The sequence below is a fragment of the Clarias gariepinus genome, chromosome 9, assembly GCF_024256425.1.
Source record: "Clarias gariepinus isolate MV-2021 ecotype Netherlands chromosome 9, CGAR_prim_01v2, whole genome shotgun sequence".
In the NCBI taxonomy this organism is placed as follows: Eukaryota; Metazoa; Chordata; class Actinopteri; order Siluriformes; family Clariidae; genus Clarias; species Clarias gariepinus.
Window position 1 is genome coordinate 13,616,141 of NC_071108.1, and position 27,864 is coordinate 13,644,004.

The following is a 27,864-nucleotide window of genomic DNA, read 5'->3' on the forward strand; positions in this document are numbered from 1 at the left end:
TCATGTCATTGTTTGACTCAGTTGGACAGAATGCTGACCTGTTTTCATGTGGCTTCATAGACAAGCTTCTCACTCCTTGTTTAAAACAGACACAATAGTACAAGGAACATCTAAAAACACATCTAACAAAGAAGCACCATATTCATTTTGTTATATAAATCAAATAATTTTCTTCTTTATTAAAAAATTTGTGATGCTTCAGAGGTACCAGTTTTAATAGTTAAGAAATATTACAAATAAGAAGTATATTTATAGAAAAAATAAGAAATACAAAAGGATACAAAAGTCTATGTCAGAATCAAATATTCTGAGGAAATTGAAGTATCTTACAAAAATTCCCCATAGCCCTGGCTGTGTGTTGAGAGAGTGAGTTGAGGGCAGGAGCATGACCTGGATAGTTGCTGTGCAGCGCGATTGCACTAGCCTAATCTGCTCCTCAATAGCTCACCTCTCCTTCAGCACAAGTCTGCTCCAATAAGAATCTACAGATGCTATGGGTAAGCGATTCAAGTAAACCTGAAGTGAAAAGAAGTGCCGCAGTGTCCATGCCGAGAAAAAAAAATGTGGAAAGGACCAAGTCTAAATGAAGATTAATATGAGCTTGTTTCACTCATGCTTGTTCATTCTCCTCTGTGTATAAATCCCTTATACCAAGTCTGAAATGAAGGGAACCCGAAACAATAATTCCACCATAAGAATCGCTGAAACGATCATATCCCATGGTACACGGCTAAATAAAAAACCTATAACAATATAAAGTGTAAAAAAGTCATACATTTTCATTAATGAAAATATTTTTTAAGGTTAAATTGAAGAAATTAATTAGACATTACAATACATTAAATGAAATTATATAGTGGTGTAATGTGGTCGTTTGTGCACAGGATTTCCTGACTAAAATCTGGTTATCTTTTGCATCAGCCTCAACCAGAATGAAAGTTCTAGCAGTTTTAAATCTGTCTACCGCCAAAAGTTGAAAAAAAGAACAAAGATTCATTGACATGCACAAAATCATTGGTGACATCAGGCTTGTGTCCATTTTGTCATGGCATTTAACTATACTGTACAACTAGACAAACCTCCTAGTAAAGAATTAAATATCTTTAAATAGAATGTAAAATAAATGCAACTAGCATTTATGCATCCTTACCTGACATGATTTTTCACAGAAAAAATTCAGAAATTGAGTTCCAAAAAGGAAAATTTGTATTGTTATAGCACTAAAACAAGTGTTGTAACGACAATTTGAAAGACACAGATTTTCTTTTGACGGTCAAGTGTCCATAAACCTTTAGCACTATTGTGTATTTCTTTAAATTGTGGTTGAGAAAGAAAAACTGCATTTTGGCTAAAACGTGATGGATCTTTACCAGAATTTAGCCACAGTGACATCTGATGGGCCATTTCATTCAAAATTGTCCTCCCTGTCCAACTTATACATTTAAATAACTTGATTTAAAAATTAACAACCTGACCAGTTCTGAATTGTTCGTGGCAAATGTAAATTATGTACTGTCCAACATCACAACACCAAAAAGGCTACAAAACATAAAAAAAAAACGACACAAGCATCTGTTTGTGGAGCCACACACGTTGTGGCCCAGGATGGCGACTCATAAAGAGTTTGGCACTGCAGAAGTAGTTGCCAACACTGAGTCAGACATCATGTCCCTCCAATTAGAGTCTCCCAGCTCCCCTCATTCATCTTTATTGGTGATACATTAACCGCCATTTAATAAAAGACATGGGATAATCTTTATAATGATGTAGCTGATGGAGCTGGGCTCCAGAACGGGAGGTAGCTGTTCTGTGACTGGAATTTAAAAATGGCCAGCTATCGGGTGAAGTGAAAGCAATTTGCCGGATGAGTATGATGATGATGATGGTGACGATGATGATGATGACAGAGCGAGATAAATATGAGGAGCAATGACACTGGCATTAGGCGCAAACATATTAGCCATTAGCACATGGCCAATCAAAACGCTGCACCTGTGCCAGATTGGGAGAAGGACAGACGATTGCACAGGTGCCTGTGTGTGTAAGCGGCTGTGTATTTGTGAGAGTATGATCACTGCCTAAGCAACAGCCAAACGTCTGGCATGCTCAATACCTGCTGCCTCTGCCAGACTCTCTGAAGCACGCCGGGGACAGCAGGATCATTTAGAGAGCATTACAAATATGCTTTAAAATAAAGAGTCCAGTATGTTCGGGGAGCTGAGACAGTCAGGGTCGATCAAGAAAGGAGCTGTTTGGCGCCTTCATCTTATATTGATAAACAACTTAGCCAGCACAGATTCTCTCTTGTTTAATTGAACCAATCATAATTACATTACTTTATTTTGTCCCTGAATTAGCACATCATGAATAATTAATTGGCCGTGACCGCATCAGCCCGGTAATAAAAAAGTGATAGCCCATGAAATGAACAGTGGCCTCCAAACAGGCCGCAGCGGAGCACCATCGATTACTAATGGGAGTCGCCCTGATACCCTGTGCATAACTGACAGAGAGAGCAGCTGCAAAACTATATCATGTAATATATCCCCCCAACCCTCCTCCACATCAAATATTCAGAAGGGTATCATTGCTGGTGAGCCAACCCACTGCGTATCCTCTGTGACACAGCAGGGGGACCATTGATCTTCTTTTAAATGAACAAATGATCAGTGCTGAACTAGTGCTCAAACTCAATGCGTTTCGTTAGGATCACTCTCACTCCAGGGCCTATCGATTCACCCAGATCAGGGAGCTATACCTCCCATGTAACCTTATGAATATGATTTTACCTGTGTTAGCAAGGCTGTTTGTACAGAATGTTATCATTAGTAACATCAGAAAAAAAATCGCAGATGTTTAAGTTAAGCAGAGAAAAATATTAACTTAATCACGATTAACGTGATTTTTATGCAAGTCATACATAATTTGTGTATGACATAACAAACGAAATATGTCTTGTCTACAGATGTCTCAATGAAACGTAAAAAATAAGCATTTTTGAATGGCCAATCTCTTAGCTAACAATACCAACAATGCTAACAATGCAAATACCAGAAATAAAGAATTTATTACCAAGAAAAGCAGCCAGTAAAGTCCTGCTCTTCTAAATCGGCACGAACCATCAACACTTTAGGAAATTTTGTATGTTTATGCTGTGTGATGACATGTGTGAGTCCTTGTTAATACTAACTTTATTTAGCATGCCAACCTGAGCTGAACCCCTGTTGGGTTGGGAGGGGCTTGACTGAAGGTAGTTGGAGCTTTCTTTCTATGGGTAGGAATGGTGGGCAGACAATCCGCTGTACCTGTTGGCACACCACTTGCCTTATTTAAAAAAATATATAATAAATATTTACCATTATGTACCATAAAACCATTTATTATTGGATCCTGAGCATCATCCACATTAGTCTCAGTAGGCTTTATACTTGAGGTAAATGACTGTGGCAAAAAATAGAATAGCAGTCACGCCCCACTCTACTTTGCATTATGTTGGTGTTGAGAGGTTAAGTGAGTTTTGTACTCTTGGGCTAAATTAAAAAAAAAAGTTTTAGGCAGTGATGGTGCATTTGTGGCTCAGATAATTTAACAGAGGGCATCTAATTCTTCTGTCTGTTTCACTATAAAATGTACTGTAACTATGAACTTTATCAAGATTTGACCTTCACTGCATGCAGAACTCACTTAGTTTGGAAACAAGTAATACTACCACCTTCGAGCAGACTCACTACATTTGGTAAACTGGCTCTCTGTCTCAAAATATTTCTTTATCATTGTGACTTTGATTGTTGTATAGTCGGGCTGCTCTATACACCTATCTGGGAATTTCACACACAGCAATTTCTGGAGTTTCAGATTAGTGTGAAAAACAAAAATCTAGAGGAAGTGAAAGTTCTATACGTAGAAATGTCTTGTCAAGAGAGGTCAGAGAAAAATGGTCAGACTAGGCCAGGTAGGAGCTGCCATGAAGCGAATCCCACAGTACCTATAGTAGTTAAACATCAAACCTTGAAGTTGATGGGTTGTTGGAAACTTTAAGGTTGATGTAATAAGACCAGAAGACGACATTCAGTATTCACAGGGCTTTCAGGAGTACCTTCAAACCACCTTAGGAGCAATTCCTAAACAATAGCAGTAAGGTGGAAGGGGGCCACCTGTGCTCTGTAAAGGGTGCACTAGTTAGGTAAGAGGGATGGAAGCCACACCGTCAAATAATGTGGCTAATTAGTGTCAGTGTGTGTTGTAGTGAACCAGGAACCATACATGGAAAAGAGCTAAAGCCTGAGGTTAGAGTGTGTCTGTGTTTCCCTCCTTAATTTCTCAGACATGATAACATAATAATGATAACATGCTGGAGTACTCCAACTTGAAAAAAAGAGATGTCCCAAAGAGACGGGTGCACCCCACAGCACAAGAACAGTGCATCTGCTTGCTGTAAGAGCTGCGAGACGCCTGCAGCTGGTGGGTGTTGGGAGTGGTCCACCACATCAAGGAAGTTGGCGCTCTGGTGGTGCTTATGCAGATCGTTGTTTGTGTGCTGCAAGGAATAATAAAGTGGATCCAGTGCTACTGAGCAATGTCTCTAATTGAGTCTATCCAGCTGGACCATCTGATGGTATATCAGGGAGCAGGTGGATACGACTCATCACTTCTTTTATCTTTTCTCCACTCTTACCCTATTGTTTCCCATCCGTCACCCATACCTGTCACAAGAGAGAGGACCTCACTATTAAAGCCCATTCTCAAGGGTTCGGGGATGAGGCCTAGTGTTCTGTTGGTGTTTCTGTTGAAGCCTTGGTGGATTTAGGTTATAACAAGACTTTGACACATCAAGGCTTGGTATAAGCCAGGGAATTGGGTATAGTGCAAATAGTGATGGTGTGGTGTGTTCACTGGAAAAAATTATATCTTACTAACTTTCATTAAATACTGGGCGAATAAACATGAATGGAGGTGGTGGCTAGTCCTCGCATAATCTTATCCACTGGTTCTGCAGAAATTAGTCTTGTTTTTCAGTGTTAATGCTAAGGGCCTTCATGCTTTAATTAGTAATTGATAAAGGTTGATACAGGTTAGTACAGTACCTGTATCTCGGTAGTTCCAAGAGAGTGGAGCTGGTACTAGACAAAAGGTGCATCCCAATTCACTCTGTTCCCCTCCTACTATCACTTTAGAGAGGAGTTTTTGCCTCTGCTAAGCTGCATGAATCTCAAAAAATACCAAATTGTGACTCCTCCAGGGGTGGTGGTCTGCGGCCTCCAATAAACTTTGCCACTAACAATGGCATAAACAACATCTGGTGGGTGGGATGCACAGCAATTGCAGACCCAAGTCCAAAAATCAGGCAAGTTCCTGGGATTATCTGGCTGTTATCATAACTGACTGATCCTGCTAAAAATGGGACACCAGCTCTGGTGCAGTGTACCGATCCAGACCAATTTAGGGGCCCATTCTTATATTCCCGTAATTTATCGCTCTTTAGTTTTACGGATGGACATTGTTTTTTCAGGTGATCTAGAGGGAGGAATGTTCCATGCTGTATACAGGGAAGTTGTAAGCTCTCAGTGGGGGAAAGTAAATACACCATTAAGAAGGAATATCTGGCCATCAAGTGGGCAGTCTCTGCTTTTTGCTAATACCTGTTGAACCACTGCCCACTCCAGTGGCTTCACCACATGAAAGCTGCCGAGGCGTGGATCACTGGTTGGTATCTGGCACTCTGGTGCTTCAAATTCGAGGTAATTCCCATGCCACGAGTCTAGATGGCTCACTGATCTGGGATGGGCACTGGGGGTTTGTGGCAGCAGAGGCGTGGAGCCACTCTGTGGGGGAATTGAGGGTCAGGTAAATAGGAAAGCACATACCTTGTCAGGGAATGTGTCTATCTGTCTACATGTTGCAGTGAACCTTGAAATATAAAGCGGAAAGCAAAAGAAGAGAATGAAAGGGAGCGCTAAAACCTGAGCTATGTGTTTGTGTAAAAGAGCTCTTAAAAAGTCCCACTTAAAATAAAAAGTGTTCAAACAAGCCTGCCTTTACACACCCTTTGTTTGTCCTTGTTTTTCGAACATCCCATTTCAGATTTAGTCCCCCCATTGCTACTGTCATAAACTCTACTCTTCTAGGGAGGCTTTCCACTAGATTTGGGAATGTAGCTGTGGGGATTTGTGTTCACTCAGCCACAAAAGGAACTGATGTCAGGTTATAAGCCTGAGGTGCAGTCAACATTCCAGATCATCCCAAAGGTGTTGAGATCAGGGCTCTATGTAGGTCATTCCGATTCTCCAAACCAACCTTGGCAATCCATTCCTTCATGGAACTTGCATTGTGCATGAGGCATTGCCAGGCTGGAACAGGTTTGGGTTTCTTAGTTCCAGTGAAGGGAATATGTAATGTTACAGCATACAAAGGCATCCTATATCACTGTGGCCTTCCAATTTTGTGGCAAATTTTGTTATGATCAGGTGTCTATAAACTTTTCTGTACTTTCTCTTAAATTGAAGTAGTATTTAATAAGGAGTTATTGTGCAGGTGAAAACAGTTTGCAGGTAAAAATAACTGCTGCCAATCCATACAGTAAGTTCATACAGGACCTGGAATACAATTTTAGCATTTTTAAATTATGGAAGGATGTCAGAAGATACTGCACTTGGCTGAAAATTTTGTGAAAGCACCCTAATTCTAGTTTTTTTTATTATTATTTATTTAAACATTTGTTATTATCAGTCCCTTGACCTGAACGACTATGTACATGAGGTTCTTCTTTGGCTAGCTGCATTAGTTCCTTCATTTTGATTTACCATAACACATACCAATGTCAATATTTTACCACTGGCATCGAAGCCATCGTGCTTCATGAGCAATTAATGCATCCCATACAAATATGCCCTCTGCACAGCTTTAGTTCATCTTCGACCCTAATGAGAGACGACATCATGTTTACATGGAGTGACTAATTTTCCCATCCAGATATAGTAGGTATGCTAATTTGACATCAGGAGAACAAGGCTTATCACTGTCCGTTAAGGCATGCAAACATCTTCAGCGAAGGAGGAAAGGTGTATTTGTGTGTTTGTGTTATGTATGTGTGTGTGTGTGTGTGTGTGTGTGTGTGGGCTGATCTGATAAGCAGCTGTGGCGGAGAGCAGCGGCTTGAGTGTGACAGCTCGCTGCTCTTTGTTGAGCCAACACATGCCGTTCTGCCGCAGAGGCAGCGACGAGCTAATGAAGTGACCCTGCAAACAAGACCTGCTGGTAACTAGGTAACCATATCGCCATTTTAACGAAGCCAGCGGCAGCAAGTGGGCACAGCACTGTTAGAGTGAACAGAGGACGACTGGTGGCTATGAAGTCTCAAACAGAAGAGATGCTCCTTTTTCTTCTTCATGTTCTTCATTCTTTCGCTTTTTATCTATCCCTACCTCCCGCTCTGTCTCTCTATCTTGCCCTTAGCTCTGCTACCATCCACTAACTCAATCCACTATAAAGCCCCCTCAGCACCCACCTTCATTACACACACTCAAGCAGGAAATAACAAAAGGCCCCTCAACCTGAAATTAAGTTTTTTTTTTTATGGATTTGTGGTGCACGGCAACAGCAGTGGCCACGGTGACAAAGAAATTGTCACCATTGTCTCGGCTGTCATGCTAGAGAGGCCCTTAAAATGTTGTTTACATTTTCTCACATATTTGCTTCTCCTCCTCTCTCCCACACAGGCACGGGTTCTTGAAAAGGAAAAGACAAGTTAATAGCAGCTGCACAATGCATTTTCATTTAGCATCTTTAGTGTGTTTGTTGTTTTGTTTTTCACATGGCAAATGGAAAGCTCATGGCTGATTATGTGAAGAAGGCGTGAAATTGTGTTATTTGCAAGGCTGGGGTATAAACTGGAGGCAGCAGTCGTCGAAAAGCTTCGGGGCCTGGAATCCAGACATGTTTTAAATAACACTGTAATGACGCAGATTTTCTCAGGAGCACCCACAAGCCCTACTACACACACGCACACAAACACACACACACACCTCACATCTTAGCAGGCTGCATTACCGTGTTGATTTACTCTTCATTAACACGCTCACACTGCTTTCGCCACGCTTCTCTGTGTGCATTTCGCAAAAATCAGCTGGAAAATAGTCCGATGGCCAATGGCATAACCAGATGCTTTGTTTCTCTTTCTCAGTCACTGTCCTTGCACACACATCACTTTCCCTCGGCTACGTTTTTTTTTTTAACACAATTGTTTTCCCTCATAGCATTATAAAGTCATTAATGATGAAGTCTCTGGATACACACCATGCAAATTGGTGTGGAAAGGCTATAATTTGGGCAATTATAGTATTTCATCACAACTAGTCTAATAGTGGTTTATAATTGACGTCCCTGTCAGCCCCTATATAATTCTAAATCGGCTATCTATCTTCCTCTCCCTTCTCACTGGGTTTTTGGGCAGCAGGCACTTTGGCAATGCTGGTTATAGTAAAACATAGCATCTTACACAGTCAGAAGTCAGGGTATTGAGCTAGGAAGAGAGTCTATCCCTGCAACTCTCAGCCTCAGGCCAACATTCTGGTAGAAACATACAAAATGTGTGTGTATGTGAGTGTGTGTGAGAGAGAGAAAAACAGAGACAGAGAGAGAAAGAGAGAGAGAGAGAGAGAGAGAGAGAGAGATAAGATACCTGAAAAGATTTGCTGAGATTTCATAAACTGAAGCAAAAAGAAAACAAAGGGGATTTTACTTAACCGTGTTTGGAAAGGGCGTTTCGCCTCGAGCTGTGCCGGGTGTGGAAATCAACAGATTAAAAGAAAATAAGGAGGAACTCTGAGAGATCGAATGCATTAACAGCGAGGTGTGTATGTGTGTGTGTGTTTTCAGAGAAGTCCCAGAGAGAAAAACACACAGAATTAGAGGAGATATGGAGGTTGTCTATTATCTCAGCTCTGGCCAGCAGGTTCCCACATCTCTTCAAGACTCATGAATGTAATTGACCCTTTTTTTTTTTTTTTTTGTAATGGTGGAGAGTGAGAAAGTAAGTCAAAAAAAAGACTGAACACAAACCAACCAACGTTAATTTTACAATAACACAGGATCACCGTGGAGTCTGGCGATATGAAAAGGGCATTCAAATCAATAGATTGACAATAGCCTCTGAAAAGATGCCTGAACTCAATTTTCTAGCTGGGAGCACCAAAGCCTCAGAAACTTCTCAGACCTACACTTTGGCTAGAAATGATACATTTTTTTTGGCCCTTGCTTCCGTCAAATTTCTCTCCTTTTCTTCTCCATTTCTTGGCCTGTATGCAGAGCTTCGTGCAGGCCCAGCTTTGTGGATGAACAATGTGCAGGTCTAATCATTATTTAGCTGCGGCGTGCGCTAGAAAGGTCAGCAGTTTGAAATGTCAGACTTCAATAGAGCTAGATGCACATCGTGCCGCTCAAGTGTCCAATTAAATGGGGGCTGGCAGGGGCTGGGGGTGAAGTGCACTTCACTTGGAGGAGCTAATGAGGGGCCAGGGTATTGGAGCCCCCTCTATGGCGAGAGCAGGGAATAAGGTAAGACACGGGATATGTGAAAATAAAGCAGTGTGAGCAGAGTGAAAACCTCAAAGACCTTCCAAAGCAAACAAGGGAATATCACTTGATCTTCACACACTTTTACATACATTTTTACTTATCGGAGCAGATGTTCATGAACAAACACACACACACGCACGCACACACACACGCACGCACGCACACACACACACACATGCACGCACACACACACACACACACACACACATACACACATATACACACACACACACACTTACACACATATACACACACACACACACACTTACACACACTACAATATGCAAACAGAAGGTCAGTGTGTCCTATGTGCCACTGCTTTATCTGAGTCATCTCAGAGCACCAGCTGTTTTCCAAACTGCAAAAAAAAAAGGCTTCCCACACACTCAGGATAGACAAAACAAGGTCAAAGATCATCACACATTTTCTCTACAACCTAATAAACAGAGATATACACTGAGTAAGAAAAGACATGTTATATAGCACAAAGGAATGACTTGCAGTATATTTCTTCCAGTATTTTTATCTTTAGCGCTGAAATAATTTATTCCCTGGGTCGAAGTAAACAAAACTGATTAAAGGAGTTCGAAACTGTCTGCAATGCTTTTCAATCTAAACTCGGTCTACTGCATTTGTGGCGTAGGTGCAATTATCACAGATAGGACTTACACAAGATTACCTGGACAGAACTAGAACAAAAAAACTGCTCATTTAAAAATGAGTAATGGAGTCCTAAGGGCAAATGTTAGGGCAGTTAATAAACATTTAGTTTAAACATTTGTTTCTGCAAAATGCTTTAAATTTGTAATCAATGGTTTTCGGTATTTAACCTATGAATCTGTGTAATTTGTCCTCTTGTGGATTTGTGCGGATTTTCACTTTGTGGTCACGTCATGAATCACATTGCGAGAAGACATACAGTACCCTAACTCTCCATGTGTTTGAGTTGTGTGTGTCATTGTTTTGGCTTTGGTTCTGTCTCCTCTCAGTATCGTCAATGGTTCACTACCCCTTTTAGTTCACTTGTTGAATATTTTGCAGAATTTATACATTTTTCTTTCTTTTCTTTTTTCTTTCCAATTGTTTTCAGGCAATACTGAGTTATATTTTTAATTGATGTTTTATTTGTGCCTGTTATCTTTTTTATTTAATGTACAATAGGATGTTCTTTGTTTGATGTGTGCCTAAAAAGTATATTGACCCAATTATGGACCATAAGAATACTTGAATTTCACAAAACCATGCTGATTTTATGCACTTTTTTCTTTTTCGAAAAAGCATGCTGCATTTTATGAGTAGCCAATACAGCCCAAAGAAAATACAAAAGCACTTGGCATTTTTGTCAAGATGTTACTGTGTTGTTTCAGCATTAGAAAGTTGGAGAAAACTACAGAAGAACAGATGTTTTATGTTCAAGGCCAACAGAACTCATCTTAGGAGTAATTTTTTTTACTGTAAGGGTAATTACTTTAGTTTCACATTTACCTTATGTGTTCATGTATTTTAAATGTCTATTGATGATTGTTAGCATGGCCAATTATATATATATATATATATATATATACACACTTTTGAAATAATGTCAAATTGTATAATTATAAGAATAAATGTTGGAATAAAAGACTTTATGGCCCTAATGTTATTGTAGACATTACAAGTTAGTTCTCAAAATGAATGTGCTGGAAAAATGGGCCAGTCACCATAGTCATATATGGGCCATGACATTAAAACCACATTGTGTTGGTCTTCCATGTAATAGCTAGACTGCTCTAATCCATTGAGGTATGGACTCCATAAGACCTCTGAAGGTGCACCGTGATATCTGTCACCAAGGCATTAGCAGCAGATCCCCTTAAGCCCTGTAAGTTGCGAAGTGGGGCATTCATGGGTCGGAATTGTCCAGCATATTGTCCAGATTCCTGATTAAATTGAGATGACTGGGAGATCTGAGGCCAACACATTAAATTCTCTGTCATGTTCCTTAAACCATTCCTGAAATATTTTTTGCAGTGTGGCAGGGTGCATTACTAAAAAAGGCTGAAAAATACCACTGCCATTGGAAGAATACCGTGGCATTAGAGGACACAGTGTAAATGAAGATTTCCCTTCAAAATATTTCCCAGAGCATTAAGCTGCCTTCTCCAGTTTTGACTTCTTCCTATAGTGCACGTTTGTGCATTTCTTCTCCAGGCAAGTGAGTTACATACTGTACATTTACCTGTCTCCATGATGGAAACCAAAATGTGACCCACTGTATCAGACCAGGCCACCTTTTTCCATCGCCCCATGGTTGAGTTCACATGCCCAATGTCCAGCTTTCACCAGTGGACACGGGTCAGCATGGGCACTCTGATCGCTCTGGGAACACTTTACAACACCTCCCTTTTTAAACTTGCTCTAACCCAGTCGTATAGTTAGCACAATTTGGGCCATGTCAAACCTTATGCTTGCCCATTTTTTCTGCTTCCAACATATCGACTTTGAGACCTCCCTGTTAACTTGCTGCCTAATATCATGGTGGTATTAATGTTATGGCTGATCATTATAGATTTAGAACTCTTCGTTAATGGTCTATGAACTAGTGTTTTAAATGTGGTGTTAGTCTTTCGACTGCTTCTGACGAGAGGTCACCACAGCAGACAACACACAGCAGCATACGCACAACAAGGCTCAGGTTTTTATGTGGGCTGCCCTTCCTGACGCAACCCTCCCATTTTATCTGGGTTCAGGATCGCCAATACATGCAGTGGCTGGGGTTTGGGCATTGGGTGGAAATTAAACACGGCCTTCCGCATGGTAGCCGAGAAACCTACTGCTGAGCCACCAATGCCCATGCATGAAGTAGTGTTTTAAATGCAGTTGAAAAATGCTGGGGGATTTAACTCATACCCTGAGACTTGTTTAGTTTCCCTTTAATGGTTGTTTTACATCAGCTATTTGGTGGAAGTAGGCTAGTATAGTCATTCAGTCCTGACATGATGGAGTACTCTGCAGATACAAAAAGCCAAACAGCTCTTTAGAGGTTCAGAGTTTTTCTGGTCACACTGATTACCTTAAAAAAAAGAAGCAAAAAGCAAGGAAAACAAACATAAAAACAAAACCAAGCAAAAATAAAAAGGAATGGTAATCAAGTGTTATTAAAAAAATAAATTAAAGAGACTAAACTCTGAAGTGGTTTTGCATTTACAGGTGAAGGTCAGCAGTACAGTCGAAGCAGATGGGGAACAGATGCCATGGGAAGCTTTGGAAATTAGCCCACTCAGCATGCCTTCCATAAATGTTATTTTAATCAAAGTGCATTAGAGCAGCCAGATATTTTAGACATATGGGCACTGCATTCTTTCAGACTTCCCCATCTATCTCTCTGTGTGCTCGGACTATGCTGACTGCCATCACCCAGATGCTTCATCAAAAGCATGAGTTCCCCCTCACCACACCAGAGACCATGCTTAGACCCATTGATGTTAAATGATGTGGTTCTGTATGACTGGGGAAAAATCCCTAAATTACTTTTTTCTTTACTTACTATCTCAATAGCTTGGGTAATTCACATAAAATGGGGTTATTACAAAAAGAAATGGATAGGAGCACATGAACACACACAAACACAGGAACATCATGTACTCACCGGGGTTAGTGATGGTGAGGAGGTCCAACTTTCGCTGTTGCTAAAACGGGAGAAGTAGAAGAAATGTGTATTACATTTTAAATAATAAAAAAGAAAGACTTTGGTGCAGTGTTTGCTTTAATTAAAGCTCATAAGCCCTAATTGTGTAGGATTATTGTTACTTCCTGGATATCTGGTGACTTTTATTTCCACTCCCTGACCAGAAATCAACCCTAGGTCATGGCAGTGAAAGCACCACGAGCTAGTCCTTCAGGGAACCAGAAAAAAAGTCATGTACATAGGCGGCAGGGGATAAAATATTTACCACAGGGGAGACATTTAAATAAATCATTGATTTTTTAAACAGCAGGACAGGTTTAAATAAATCTAACTTTTTCTCTAAATTTTCAGATAAATTGCAAATACCAAGGTTAAAGAAGGTTATGCAACAGTTAGTTATGACTAAACAATCTGAGTGGATGAGATGCTGGGATTCCACAAAGTAGTAATATGGAGCAAAACAACATAAAGAAGTTTAACTATACATTAAGTATTACTTCGTGTCACAGGCACGCTAACTATCATTAAATACACTAACTGTTGGTCGCCAGCATGGGAAAGTAGGCTGGTATGGTCCGCAGAACTGGAAAGAGGGGAGAACAGCTGCCTGCCAAAACCCACATTCAAAAGCAGTCACAGAAGCTCTTCCACAATAAAACACATCTGATAATGTTATGATCAACTACTAAGTATCAACTACTTTTTGCTTACTTATTAACAGTGTTGGGTGTAACGCGTTACAAAGCAGTTAGAGTACTTGGATTACTTTTTTGATGTAACGAATAATCTAACGCGTTAGGTCCGCCATTTAAATACTCAATCATAACTTATTTAGTTATTTTTTCAAAAATGTAATCCGTTATTCAGATAATTTATGTAATCCGTGAGCCAGACAGCAGTCATTCCCAATCCGTTAGTGTGTGTGTGTATGTGTGTGAAAGTCGTCCTACAAGCCCCGTACCGATAACCCGCCCCCCTCGGTTATTCCTGCTGTTAAACCCCTATCTCACCTATGCGGTTTGACTATGCGAGGACCAACGCGCTGAAAGATGGAAACCTAATAATAGCTCCAAAAGCTTGCGGTAAATCATAATGAACCCTACTTACAGTACAGCCACCGTGCGAAACCGTGTAGGTGAGATAGGGGTATTAGTAGTTAACAGATTATGGGTGAAACTTCGCTGAGTGATGATGGTAGAATAATTATAAAGGTCTTGACTAAAACAACATACATGAGAAATCACAAAGGAGTTTTCATTTTCTGCAATGTAAAAGTACCTCGAACTAATTACTATTATCAGAAAGTAACGCTGTAATGTAACTGATTACTTTTAAAGACAGTAATTTTGTAATGTTATTAGTTACTTTAAAAAGTAACGTCTCCCAACACTGCTTACTAATTGCTTCTAAGTCATTCCAAATTACATCTGAACAATCCGTGTTGTTCTGTTCATGGCTAATGTGAGCTACAAGGCTAACTAGCTTCTAACACATGGCTGAATCCTAAATCCCTCTCCAACACCCAGTCATTTCAAAAGGGCACTACTTAGTGTGTCGAACAAGTGATTTTACACCCTAAATAATGCTCTAGATTTTCTTTAATTGCTATTTGGGATTAAACCCTGGAACCCTAACTTGTAAATCAGAATTAGCTAAAATATAATGTCCACGTCCACTTTCAACCCTGTTGGTCAACAGCTCTGCCAGTGGTGGTTAGTTCGATCTGCCACTTGCAGAAGTATACTGTATATGTTGGCGGAGCAAAATAACTGGATAAATAAAGAAACAAATAATGACATGTTAATAAGGACTGGAATTTGTAGAGATGATAATATGCAAAACTAATATCACACTCTAGGTTGTGCTGGATAGCAGTACAACCACGATGCGCTCTTAGGCACTGAGGATATCACAGCCGTGCTTATATTCAGTACAACAGCACAACCTTGAGTGTGATATTGCTTAAATATAAACTGATTAACAAGGGACCACCAACCACCAGGCCATGTTATACAGTTTGTTAGGCCAGTGATAGTTGTAAATGTATCCAACACACAAAAAGTTGTGAATTTTCTAAGTGAGGATTTCCCCTGATCTGCATTCATGCTGTTGTGTTTGTTTGCATATTTCTATTGTCAAAAGCGATGCACCCTCAGGAATAGAGAAACAAAGCCCATGTAATCTGATGTGACTGATGAAACAGAGTTTCATGTCCAGAAACCATATTTTAATTGGATTTGAAATTACAAATAAATGTAGCTCGAATGATTTGAAAGTCAAATTTAATGTGTTTTGCTTTTTTTCCAATCTGTGCTGCTCAAATCTCACATGCAGAAACAAAGAAATCAACTTTGAGTTGTCTATTTTTGTATATTTATTTAATACTGGCTTGGTGTCATCTCTCCTCGTGACTAGTTTGCCATCTTCTTCTTCATAATAACTGTGTGCATCTGCTTCAGATGGAGTAATGGAGGGTGTAAGAGGTTGCCCACTTTAACACTTCACACTTGCTTTGGACTGACAGGAGCAGGTAGTGGGCTAGATGAGGTGCTACCTCACTCGCTCTCTCCTCTTCCATTTGATATCTCTCTCTCTCTCTCTCTCTCTCTCATAACCCCCCCCCCCCCCCCATATATTTCTCTCTCTCTAGATCTGTGATCAAGCTGGAGGCTGTTCTGAGTGACACTAATCAACACCTTTCTTCCTCTTCTTTTCACACTCTCACTCTCTGTATGTCTCACTCTGTATGTCAGCCATGTGCTTGGGTGGAAACTGATGCTCTGTGTTTGTGTGCATGTGTGTGAGGATAAGCATGAACTTATGCAATTAATTTTTTGCTCGTTCTTACCAAAAAAAAAAGAGGGGTGAAAAAGTTTCAAAGTGCAGCGATTAGGGGAGGTGTTTAAATGAAGGAATTTGTCTCGGTGTGAAATACTGTAAGTTCTTGACCTCCAAAGTTCCCATTAAGCTGATGGACATGTGTATGAGAGAAAAAGACTGATCACTCCAGGTTATGTATTCATGGGGTTGTAGTGTGTTCAAGTAGTCTCCTGGTGAGAGTGTGTGACAAGGGCTCAAGTATTTCACAAAAGTCATACTTTAGATCAATAAGTGTCCAATCAAAGGCCAAAGCATACCCTCATTGACATGCTGTGGATTGGAGAGTGCACGCACGCGCATACATACTCTCTCTCTTTTAAATTCAGACATCATGGCAAGTCCTTTTCCATGAGTGGCTCCACTTAGAGATAGAAGGGGAGGTGACTATATACTGACACACACACAGACACACTCACACACCTTGTAGCCTCCAGTGTAATTACTCTATTTCATTAAAATATTTAAAAAGTATCCACCATAAACCTGTGAAATGACCCCCAAATATTATTATATAATATGGATGTGGAACAAATCACACATAAGTGCTACTTGTCCACAGAATAATAAAAAAGTGTCATTACTGTGGCTCCCCCTGCTGGACATGCTGCATTCTGCATCTCATTCAAGATCAGTCAAACTCTTCAAGGCAGGACTAAGAGCGCTCCACGTTTTAAACTAATATCTTAAAGACACTCTTACTGAGAAAAACTAATATTTCAGAACAGCTAACAGCATTTAAAGTGAAAGAAGAAGCTCAATAAAATCTAGGCTTGAAGGTCACCCTGGTAAGGTGGTAAGGTGTCCCAAGGTGCATAACAGTGACGTGTTGATAGAAGGGGAGATCATCTATAAATATAAAAAATCAGTTTGTTGCTTAGATGTTGTTAAAAGTTGGAATAGCACAAAAAAAAACAACACTTTTGTTGATTTCATTCTCTGTTCATGTTCATTTGTTTCAAGGTTCAAAATACTCCAGGTGATTTGAGTTAATCATGGACTGTGGAGATTCTAGCACAGCGAGAGTAAAACAGAGCCATGGACAAATTAGCATCGTTAGTACGTCGATCCCTGCCACTGTAGCGTGGACAGATAGTCAAATGATGTCTCCAGGAAGTAAGTATTCATAAAGTGTCTAATACAATTAGTGGTAGTGGCACTAAGCATACGGCATTAAAAGGAACAGAACGCAAACGACAAAATGTCCTTCGGCTTTTACGAAACCTCAGCGAGCTAGACCTGGAAATCAGCTCTGACCATCATAAAGCTCTCAGAATCCAACCATGCTTAGATCCACTGACGTTAAAAGATATCTTTGGAAAAAGTCTGCCCTGAGCTAGCCGATGCCACCCTTAGTGCCCTTAAACACACACATCTGGCCGTGGAGAAATCAAGCTGGCCTGAGGGCTTTGGATTGTTACAGCTTGACTAAAGGAAGCAACCCCAAAAAACTGATGTAATTCTTTGTAATGTAGGGAAGCTATAATGTTTATGTTATAAAATAATAAGGGATATAAATTTTAATATCACTTTATATTTGTTTAGGTCTTTAATATAGTGTGGTGTTACTGCTTGAGTTTAGGAACGCGTAATAAAGAAAACAGGGTTTAATCAAATCAGTTATAAGAGACCACTATATATATATATATATATATATATATATATATATATATATATTTAATTTTTTTTTCTGCACCACAATGAATGGCCATGGCACAAAATACAAATAAGAGGTTAAAAAAAAAAAAAAAGAAGAGTGGAGCAGTTTTCAATAACACTCAGTGAGCCATTGCAGCTTTCCCTAATGCTGATTCTCTTCCTGTGATAATAGTTAATTAGAGCATTGTGCTCCTCTTTCTCACCCGAACTGTCACTCTGAAGCCTGCCCGAATGGGATGCTAAGTGTTTCCCAGGAACACACACACAAAGAGAGAGAGAGAGAGAGAGAGAGAGACATTACGAGGACAATTCTGGGCATGAAAATAGGATTGTATTAATTTTTATCAAATGAAGCTCTGTGCCAGGGAATTCCCTAAATACAGAGAGAGAGGGGGGTTAGTAGACACAAACGTCCCAAGATGCCCCAGTGTCTAAGGGCTTCCCCTTTTTCTTAGTACCATATGCTGGCACATATTCACTCCAGTCCACCCACACATACACACGCACACGCACACACATGCATGCAAACACACACACACACACGCACGTGCACACCACACGCACACAGAATCCAGACAACTCAATTCTCTATTTCTTCTAAATTACTGATTATCTGACAATATAATAACTGAGTCACTGAGCTACCTGAGTCATGCATAATCCCTGATATTCCTCAGCTTTCCTTCTGCTGGCCTACATTTAGCCCAGACTCCAAATAGGCCAGACGTCCCAAACTTTCTCCATAAAACGCCATTAATCTTATCAGACTGATTCGCACCTTTCCAATAGTGGCTTAATCTGGGCTGGCTGCAGCCTGGCACGACTGTAATTAAGATGGCTGGTCTGCAGATAGACGAGAGAGAGAGAGAGAGAGGAAGGAAAAAAAACGCTCACCAGCAAAACCCTTCATTTACTAAACCTCACTCCTTATGAACAAATTAAATATTCATGCACAGTCTACCCAAAGCCCATTTGCAATATTTCCTCCTGAATTTACTTTTCATATTTGCTGATGATTATCCTGCATGTGGGCACATAAGAAAGGAGGGGGTTCGTTAAAAATCCAGCCAACAATTTGGAGTCTCATTTCACATTCATGTAAGGTCAATATTAAAAGATTAACCTGAGTCGTTTCACCTTAGCTTATCTATTTAAAAATAAAAAACTGTGGAAGCAGGTAGATGAATAAATGATTTGATTGGAATATTGCGAGGAAGGGTACATTAGCAAATGGGGGGGCATGACAAGGGGGCAAAGCGTCCACACTAAGCAAGCAGTCGTTGACCGTGGATTATGTTAGAGGCACCGAAAATTATCACAAATTACCGATTACCATGGACACACACACACACACACACACTCATGCGCACAGCAACCATGTAGTTATGAGGTAAAGGAAATTAGTTGTGAGTTACTTAGGTTGTTTGCGTCTTTACCAGCAGTGACGCACAGACTCAGTGTCTTTGACAATGTCCTCCCAGGACTCTTTTTGTCTGATGGCAATAATCCCTAGAGAGGGAGTGTGACTGTGCATGTGTATGTGTGTGTGTGTGAGAGAGAGAGCGAGAGAGAGAAAGAGAGAGAGAGATAAATCAACAATCTTAGTCACCTTGTTTTAAGAAGGAAACCCTTGTGAGAGTGAGTCAACACCCCCACCGCCGCCACCGCCATGCACTGACACCTCCCTTTCCCCCTTTCCCTTTACACTCCCAAACATCCCCCCCCCCATCGCCCCCCTTCCCACCGCCTCCCTAATTTCCAGCTCGGCCCTCCCCTGAGCTGCGATGCTCCCCTGTGATGCGAGAGTGGTCTGAGGAAAGTGCTCACTCTGAGATCATGCTCTCATGGGCTTCTCATCTTACATGTCCTTTTCTGGCAGCTTACTGAGCACACACTCAAACACACTAAAGCTCAAGGACCACACACTCATCCTGGCTTTATTCCCCATTTGTTTTATTGGTGTAAATGGACATTGTTTAAATACACATCAATTCAATTCCTGTTCAATAATGACGTTTTTTTATTTAAATTTTATTTCAATCATTTAAAAAATATTCCTATGTTGATAAATCAACACATTTCTATTTAAAACCGATATGTTCTCAGATGACCAGCTTATTTTCGGTTTTTAAAAAATGAGTCACGTGACAAAAAAAACAAAAACATACTTTGCATTATACTGTTCCTGAGCTGCTTAATATCACCCTGACAATCCTGTAATAGTAACTGACAAACCGCAGCACTGAGTCATGGGTGTTGAGTCAGAACTGGAGAGAAATTTGTACACATATGTTACACGCCAACTAAGATACGTCAAACGTCATCATGCTGCAACTTTCGACACAAAACAAGTCCAACTCCACGGTGATATGCAAGAACCAACAACCAATAAGGAGAGAGAGAGAGAGAGAGAGTGTAGAAATTAAATAGAAAGAATAAATTATGGCAGCAAATCCCACGCTGGGTCTGTATGCATGGAGTTCGCACGTTCTTCCTGTGCTTGGTGGGTTTCCTCTGGGTATCACAGTCCAACGACATCCAGGTTTGGGCGCTGGGTGGGAATTAAACCCAGGTGAGAAACCCACCACCAAGCCATCAATGCTTATTGCTATCATTCTTTCGGCTGCTCCCATCGAGGGGCCGCCCACAGCTGACGATCCGATCCGGACACAACCTGGCACGGTTTTTACGCCGCATAAAACCAGATTAGATTACGTGGTATTTCTAAATTGCCTTTGCATTGTATGTGTGTGATTGTGTGCCCTGCGATCAACTGCCACCCTGTCTGGAGTGTACCCTGTCTGGAGTGTACCCTGTCTAGTGCCTCCTGAGTTCCCTGGGATAGACTCCCGGCCTCCAGCGACACTGTACAGGATACGCGGTATGAGTGAGAATACATTAATTGATGTACAGAGAGTGGAGATTTACTTTTCCCGCTAACTTGGTGGATTTACAATTTAGTGAAGTACACAACTGACCCACACAGAATAAGAATAGTCTAATAGGTCATTTTGGCTTGAGAACACATGATAGATATGTACAGTATTAACATGGGAAGTGTGCTTATATTTCTCTGTATTTTTATGTTTCAGACTTGGTTATTTTAGACAAAAGCGAATCCATCAGGGCAGCTGCTCGACCCGAGTGTTTACTTATTGCTTTGTGTTGTGACTAGTGTTTTCATGCCTAACATGTTTGACAGGCTGGAGAACAAAATACGCAGATTAAATTACACAATAGTCACAAAGAGAAGTACACGGCATAGGTAATAAAATGCACACATCTGAAGCAACTAGATGTGAAATTCCACTTGTATTTTTTTGTGACCAATGCAAGGTTGCTTCCTAGCTCTTTTTTCCCTTTTACTTTTAATATACATTTTATTGAGGGTAAAAGTGTACTCTAAAGGCATTTTGTGTTATTTCTAGATTGTTTTAAAAAATATCTATAAATTACTTATACATATATACTGCATATATTTTTTGGGGGGGGAAGGTGTGAGTGAACAGTTTCCACTCGTGGTTGCATAAAATCTCATTGAAATTCAAATGTGTCTCTCTAGTCCTTTAGCATGATTGTGTAAAGAGCAACTGAAGTACGCCCTGTGCAATCAATATGTTGCAGATAGATTCTTTCTCAGATTTGCCTCACAGAAAGCATAAGGAAGATTTTCTCTCATCCACAGTAAAAGAGAATGAAAGGAAGAACTCCCTGGCTATCTCTGTCGCATGACCACAGGGCCCTGGTTTAAAAATAAAGCCCAACAAAATAAAAGATTCATTCCTTAGGAGAGCTGCGGCTCCTGTCAGACCCGAGGCACCTTCCAGACCACCTGCGCAGGGCTGCAGCTCAGGACCGGCTCGTCCGCCTCAGAGCAGAGAAACTAATAACCCCATAGCCGACGCTGCATCTCCCCTATTCAGCACTTAAAAGCCATGATTGAATTTCATCTTGATTTCATTAAATATTCATAAAGGCCAATTAGAAGGGCAGTGCTGGCTAGCAGTGAGGACCCCTCTCCATCACTCTGTCACGCACACACACATGCGCGCACACACTATCAGATGCCACTGGGTGGGGCACCGTCTAACAGACCAGCAGACCAAGCCTGAAGAAACACTCCGGATGAATCTCTTTGTCTGCATAGCCTTTTCTTTCTCTCCCACTTCATTCCCTTTAACTCTCTCACACACTCAGCCTGAGAACAGACGCTGTAGACGGATATGATATGATACGATACACTCACACTGAGACATCATTAAATAAAACTGGAAGGCAAGGAAGCGCTTTAGCCTATAGATAGAGACATAGAGAGAACATTAGGCTCTAATAGGCACTGAGCAGAGCTATGCCACACACACACACAAACACACACACACACACACAGACACGCACACATCCCATCCTTCCATTCATCCATCCATCCATCCATCCATCTACCCATCCATCCAGAACATGCCACTTGGTGACTGATGGACTTTCAAACTGAGTTATGAGAGACAGTGAGTCAGACTAGAGGTGGAAGATTATAGGATGAGGGAGGACGAGCAAAACGGACGACGGAGAGGTAAAGGGTAGATTTCATAAACAAAACAGCATGTGGTGAAGCAGAAATCTGTGCTAGTGCTCCAGATAGAGCTATAAAAACACTTTATTTGAAAGTAGGTATGAGTTCATCATGAATATATGAGTGTATGTGGAAGGAGGTGTGTGTTTGCCTTTTTCCATCAACACAGATTTCAAATCTTTTACAAAGTGGCTTACAGCTCGGACAGTTTAACGAAATTTTAAATGCATGGTGTAAAAAACAAAAAAAAAAACATAGGACGCAAGACAGGGTACACCTTGGACAGGGTGCCAATCCATCGCGGGGCAACACACTCAAAAACACACTCATTTACACACATTACAGGCAATTTGGGAATGGCAGTTAACCTAATCTCTGTGTCTTTGGACTGTGGGAGAAAACTGGAGTACGAGGAGGAAACCCCCCAAGCATGGGGAGAACACGCAAACACATTTTGAAAGCATATGTCCAGCAAAATACATTTACATTTACATTTAGGCATTTGGCAGACGCCCTTATTAAGAGCGACTTACATTTTTTCTCATTTTTATCAGACCTGAGCAGTTGAGGGTTAAGGGCCTTGTTCATTGGCAACTTGGTGGTTGTGGGGTTTAAACTTGGGACCTTTCGAACCATAGTCCAGTACCTTCACCAACAAATGCATGCAATACATTTACATTTAGTTGTTTATCCTGCTTAAAGATTTGTCCAGTGAAAATATTTGGTTTGCTGCAGTTCATATTCAGATTAAAAATGAAATTTTTATGGATTAATAATAACCTTTAATCTGATTCCTTTAATCCTTTAATTAGAAATTCTTAGAAATCATAATGTAGCTTTTTTTAGTAAACACATTATGTTTCTGTGTATTCGCTAAAACTTGGGGTGAACCGTGACTTGATATTATTAGCTAATGTTCTAGGAAAACCTTTAAAGTCATTGCATTTGTCTTTTAAGTCTGTGCTAATCATGTAATGTGCAAAAAAATGGCCAGGGGCATAACTACTGAGTAAAAAAAGGTCAGTTTCAGGTTGCCTTTAACAGCAGTCATGCAAATAACCTGAGTTGTTGTCATGGAAACAAGATAATGTCATCCCCAAGCTTCTGATGCGACTGTTTCTTGGTTTCAGACAATCAGTATTTTGGTACTGGATACCAAATGTCTTTGCTAAGTGAACTAAATGCAGGTTAGTGTGGAACGGCTCCACGGTATTGAACCTGGTACTGGCTTGATCGGGTATACGCTGAAGTAAAAAAAAAGAAGCAACCTGCTCTGCTAGAGGTGACAGACAGAATGTGTGAATGAGCAGAGTTAAAATTGTTATTTTAGCTACGTTATTTTAAAATTCCCTCTGTATAGATCAGCTCAACGGGGAGGCGCATTACAGACAAACAGCACAGTTCATAGGCAGGGCGGTAATGGAGCCTGTCATAACAGCAACCTCAAGGCTCCTTTCCTCGTTGACCCAAAACAAAAATCGATAGCATGCCACTGACTTCACAAAATCAATCAATCATTTTACAGCCCGGATAGCTTACCAAATGGCCCGCTTGCAATCTGCTCTCCGAAGGGACCTGTCACTGATGGAGTCCTGAAGGAGTGACCTGATATTTATGTGATGCAAAGATCAATGACCTCCTGCTTGCTCCTAGCTAAGCGGAGCCACACTGCTGAGTCATGGCGCGCAACAGCAGTGCACTCTGGGACAACCGCCCATCTCCAGCCATTACCTCGAATTAGCCTCGTGCACTGCTTTAAGGGCACATCTGAATGTTTGGCTTTTAGATGAAACTTAAAGCACCTGGACGGCGTATCGGTTGCTATGAAACCAGCTGCTGGGAGCCGTGTTGCGCCAACAGGAAAGTGTGTGAATGAAAGAATGATTACTCGAAGTGCTCTGGAGTTCATATCTCTGATTAACTAAAGAAAGTGATAGGACTAAATTGGTTGAGCCTGCCAGGATAATCTGTTGAAGTACGCAGACATTTTATTTCCTGCCTTCGTCGGCTAAAAAGCAATTTAAAGGAAATAAAGCAAAGCAATTGGTACACCATCTATTGTGTAGGTCAGACAGTCTGAGTTAACACTTACTGGCTTGGTTTCATTTTTAGAAAATGTGTGTGCTCAGGAGCAGGACTAAGCAATTTATCGCTATAGGAACATAAAGTATATGATGGATTTGTTTGCAACAACCTCTCAGACATGCACAAACACACACAATGCAATACTCAGGCCAACACAATGTAAGAGACAACACAATTGTGGCAGTGAGGACGTGTGTGTGTGTGTGTGTGGCATGGCTCTGCCCAGTGCATAGTCTAGCTCAGATCCAGAGGTGACCTAGAGAAAGACTAAAGGACGAGAAGCCATTTCCTAATCAGATCAAATAAAACATGTCTCTAATCAGATGGCTAAGGAGAGGAGGAACAGCGAAGCGCGTGCGTGCGCGCACACACGCACACACACACACACACACACACACACACACACACACACACACACATACACACACATACACACACATACACACACACACACTGCACAAGTATCTACACCCTACACTGAGAATGCCGAAGGCTCTCATTAGAACAAAGATCTAAGAAACAATGTTTTGAACATGATTAAGGACAAAAGCAGAAGGCTGAATGAAAGAGTAGGATCACGTAAAGTAATAAATCATATCAGGGCGTGCTCTAGTTGAAAAATAATCAGCAAAAGGATGGTGTAATGCGCCCGAAATTGAAGCTACATTACATTACATTAACATAAAAATTATTACTGAAACACATATATGATATTTAGTCGTTAGCACCTCGGTTTCCTCCGAGTACTCCGGTTTCCTTTTACACTTCGAAGACATGCTGATTAATGCAGATGCTAGATTATTAACAATCCTTGTCTTGCTAGATTTGAGTGCAGCCTTCGACACTCTCACACACACTATTTTACTAAACTGTTTCACTACTATTGGCATGACTGACATCCCACTTGCCTGGTTTACTTATTACCTCTCTGACCGTACACAGTTACTGTGCAATTAAATAAAATTATTCTTAGTTTTTCCCAGTCAGCGGCGGTGTTCCCCAAGGCTCTGTCCTTGGCCCCCTTCTGTTTCTCATCTATCTTCTCCCTCTTAGTCACATCTTTAGAAAATTCATAAAGCCTGACTCTGCTCTTCCACCCTCTTGTCTCACCAACTGCTTAAATGAAATAAACACTTGGCTTTCCTGCAACTTTCTCAAACTTAACAGCAATAAGATGAAGTTTCAAAATCCACTCCTATCCAAGTCCAGCAGTTTCTCACTCTGCATCAATGGTTCCTCAGTTTCTCCCTCTCCTTAAGTCAAAAACCTTGGGTTCATCTTTGATGGTACTTTTTCTCCTTCGAATCCTATATACAGTAAACCATATCTGCAGGTCATGTTACCTCCAACTACGCAAAAAAACTCATCTTTGTACCACAAAAACCTCTACATAAGCTCCAACTTGTTCAGAACTCTGCTGCCCATATCATAACCCAAACACCTATAATGCATCACATTGCCCCCACCACTCAACAACTCCACTGGCTCCCTATCAAACACTGTGTAGAGTTCGAAATTCTCTTCCTCGCATTTAAATCACTTCATAATATTGCTATAGCATAATGTGCTAATATTACACCCCGTCTAGTGCCCAAGTCCCCTTGGAAAGGCTCTAGGGTTCTGGTGCCCCTGAACAAAATAAGTGATACAGAGGAGAGAGTGAGAGGGTTATATTTGCTTTAAACACTAATGCTACAAGAACCGGCCGAGTCAAACTGGCAACATCTTGTTATGAACACAGTAAAGGTAGTAAAAACTACCTTTATTTCTCTATATAATCCCCTGCTCCATTAATGCTCTTGTGCCAGCATTTGACCAGTGCTTGTTTTCTCAGTATGCTAGAGCCATCGTCAGACTGCTTCACATCTGGATCTCTGGCCGCCCAGGAACTCCTTTAATGACCCAAACATGTGGAAATAGCTTGAAGCGAGGTCACGAGTGTACGGGGGATGTAGCAATAACTCCAGTCAAAGTGCAAGTGCTGTTCTTAAATGATTGTGTGTAGAGTTCTCACAGACAGCGTTTCTCTTAATAATCAGAATAAAAAAGGAACATATCTCGGTTTAAATAGAGTATAGAGTAAACGAAATGTCCAAATGATTTAACCTGTGTAACAATCTGCTAAACAGAAGCATCACCATGGTAACCTTTGAATGTGGTTATAATCATAAACATTACATACACTACTGCATTCTCTATGCATGTCAATTTGTGTCACAATGCATGCTAGGGACAAAAAACAACAACCTGGTCTTGGTTTATATTAAACAATAAAATAAATAAACAATTGTAAAGTTGGATTTCAGGAAAAATTAGAACGGAACTATACTGGGAAAGATTAGGTTTTTATCAAGTTACATTATCTTGATTATAGTCACAATTATTTAATATTTTTTATTATAAGACCAACAATGAGCCAAATATAAGATTATGAAGCGTACTTCTAGCCATACTCATTTCGGTTCAATTTCCTCATCCTACTTGCAGATAATTTTGCTTCTTTCTACATATCAGTGTTTCAAAACAGTATAATTATCTGCCAATAAAGCAAGGATTTCAAATGGCTTAAAGTCAAAAGAAATAGCTAAGAATATACTTAATAATATACCTTATAATAGAAATAAAATAGGAATAATGATAGTTGTGTTAATTAAACTAGTAGAGATATTTAATAGTGGGCAGGTGCCATAGTGGTGTAGTGGTCAGCACTGTGTCCTCACACTCTCACCTTGAGAGTTCACCTTTGGGTCTGTGTGTGTGGAGTTTGTATGTTCTCAACGTGCTTGGTGGATTTGCTCTTATTGCTCTGATGCGTGTAAGTATATGACTGAGAGTTCATGTGCTTAGGTGCCCCGTGCTATAGGTCAGCACCTTGTCTAGGGTGTTCCCTGCCTCGTGCCCCGAGTCCCCTGGGATGACTCCAAGCCTCCAGTGACCCTTTATAGAATAAGTGTTATAGAGAATAAGTGCATGAGTGAGTAAAGTTGGGCAACAGTCTTTGTTTAAGTCTTTAAGTCACTGTTGGGCAACAGTCTTTGTTTAAGTCACTGATGGTAATAAATTGTGCACAATATGACCTGGAGCATAAAATAAGAAGGTTGCATTTAAAGGAAGTGATGTAAATAACTTAAGATATTGTCATGGCAAATATATAACAAAGCTTTTAGTGTGGGACTTTCTTTGTCTTTGTTCATTCTGCTCTTTTGCACTCGAGAAGTGCAAAACGGTTCCAACTTAGACACCGGTATGGTGAGATGGAACCCTCAGCTCACATGGTGAATTATGGGTACATCTACTTTCTTACACTCTGACAGGATTCACAAGCTTTCAGTATTTACAAGAAGCTGACCTTAAATGCTGCTACTCTTGTTTATAGTGCACATAACAAGTTGACTGAGAATGAAGTAAAGAATCTGAGTGAATTAATATTTGCTAT

The 27,864-nt window shown here is 40.5% G+C and overlaps 1 protein-coding gene across 1 annotated transcript in view; it reads right to left on the reverse strand.

Moving 5' to 3' along the window:
* The window catches only part of agbl4 (AGBL carboxypeptidase 4), a 346,895-nt gene that overhangs the window by 88,892 nt on the left and 230,139 nt on the right, over positions 1–27,864 (reverse strand). The window contains exon 6 of the mRNA XM_053503593.1: positions 13,202–13,241. Coding sequence (XP_053359568.1) covers positions 13,202–13,241 — 40 coding nt within the window. The remainder of the gene's footprint in view (positions 1–13,201; positions 13,242–27,864) is intronic.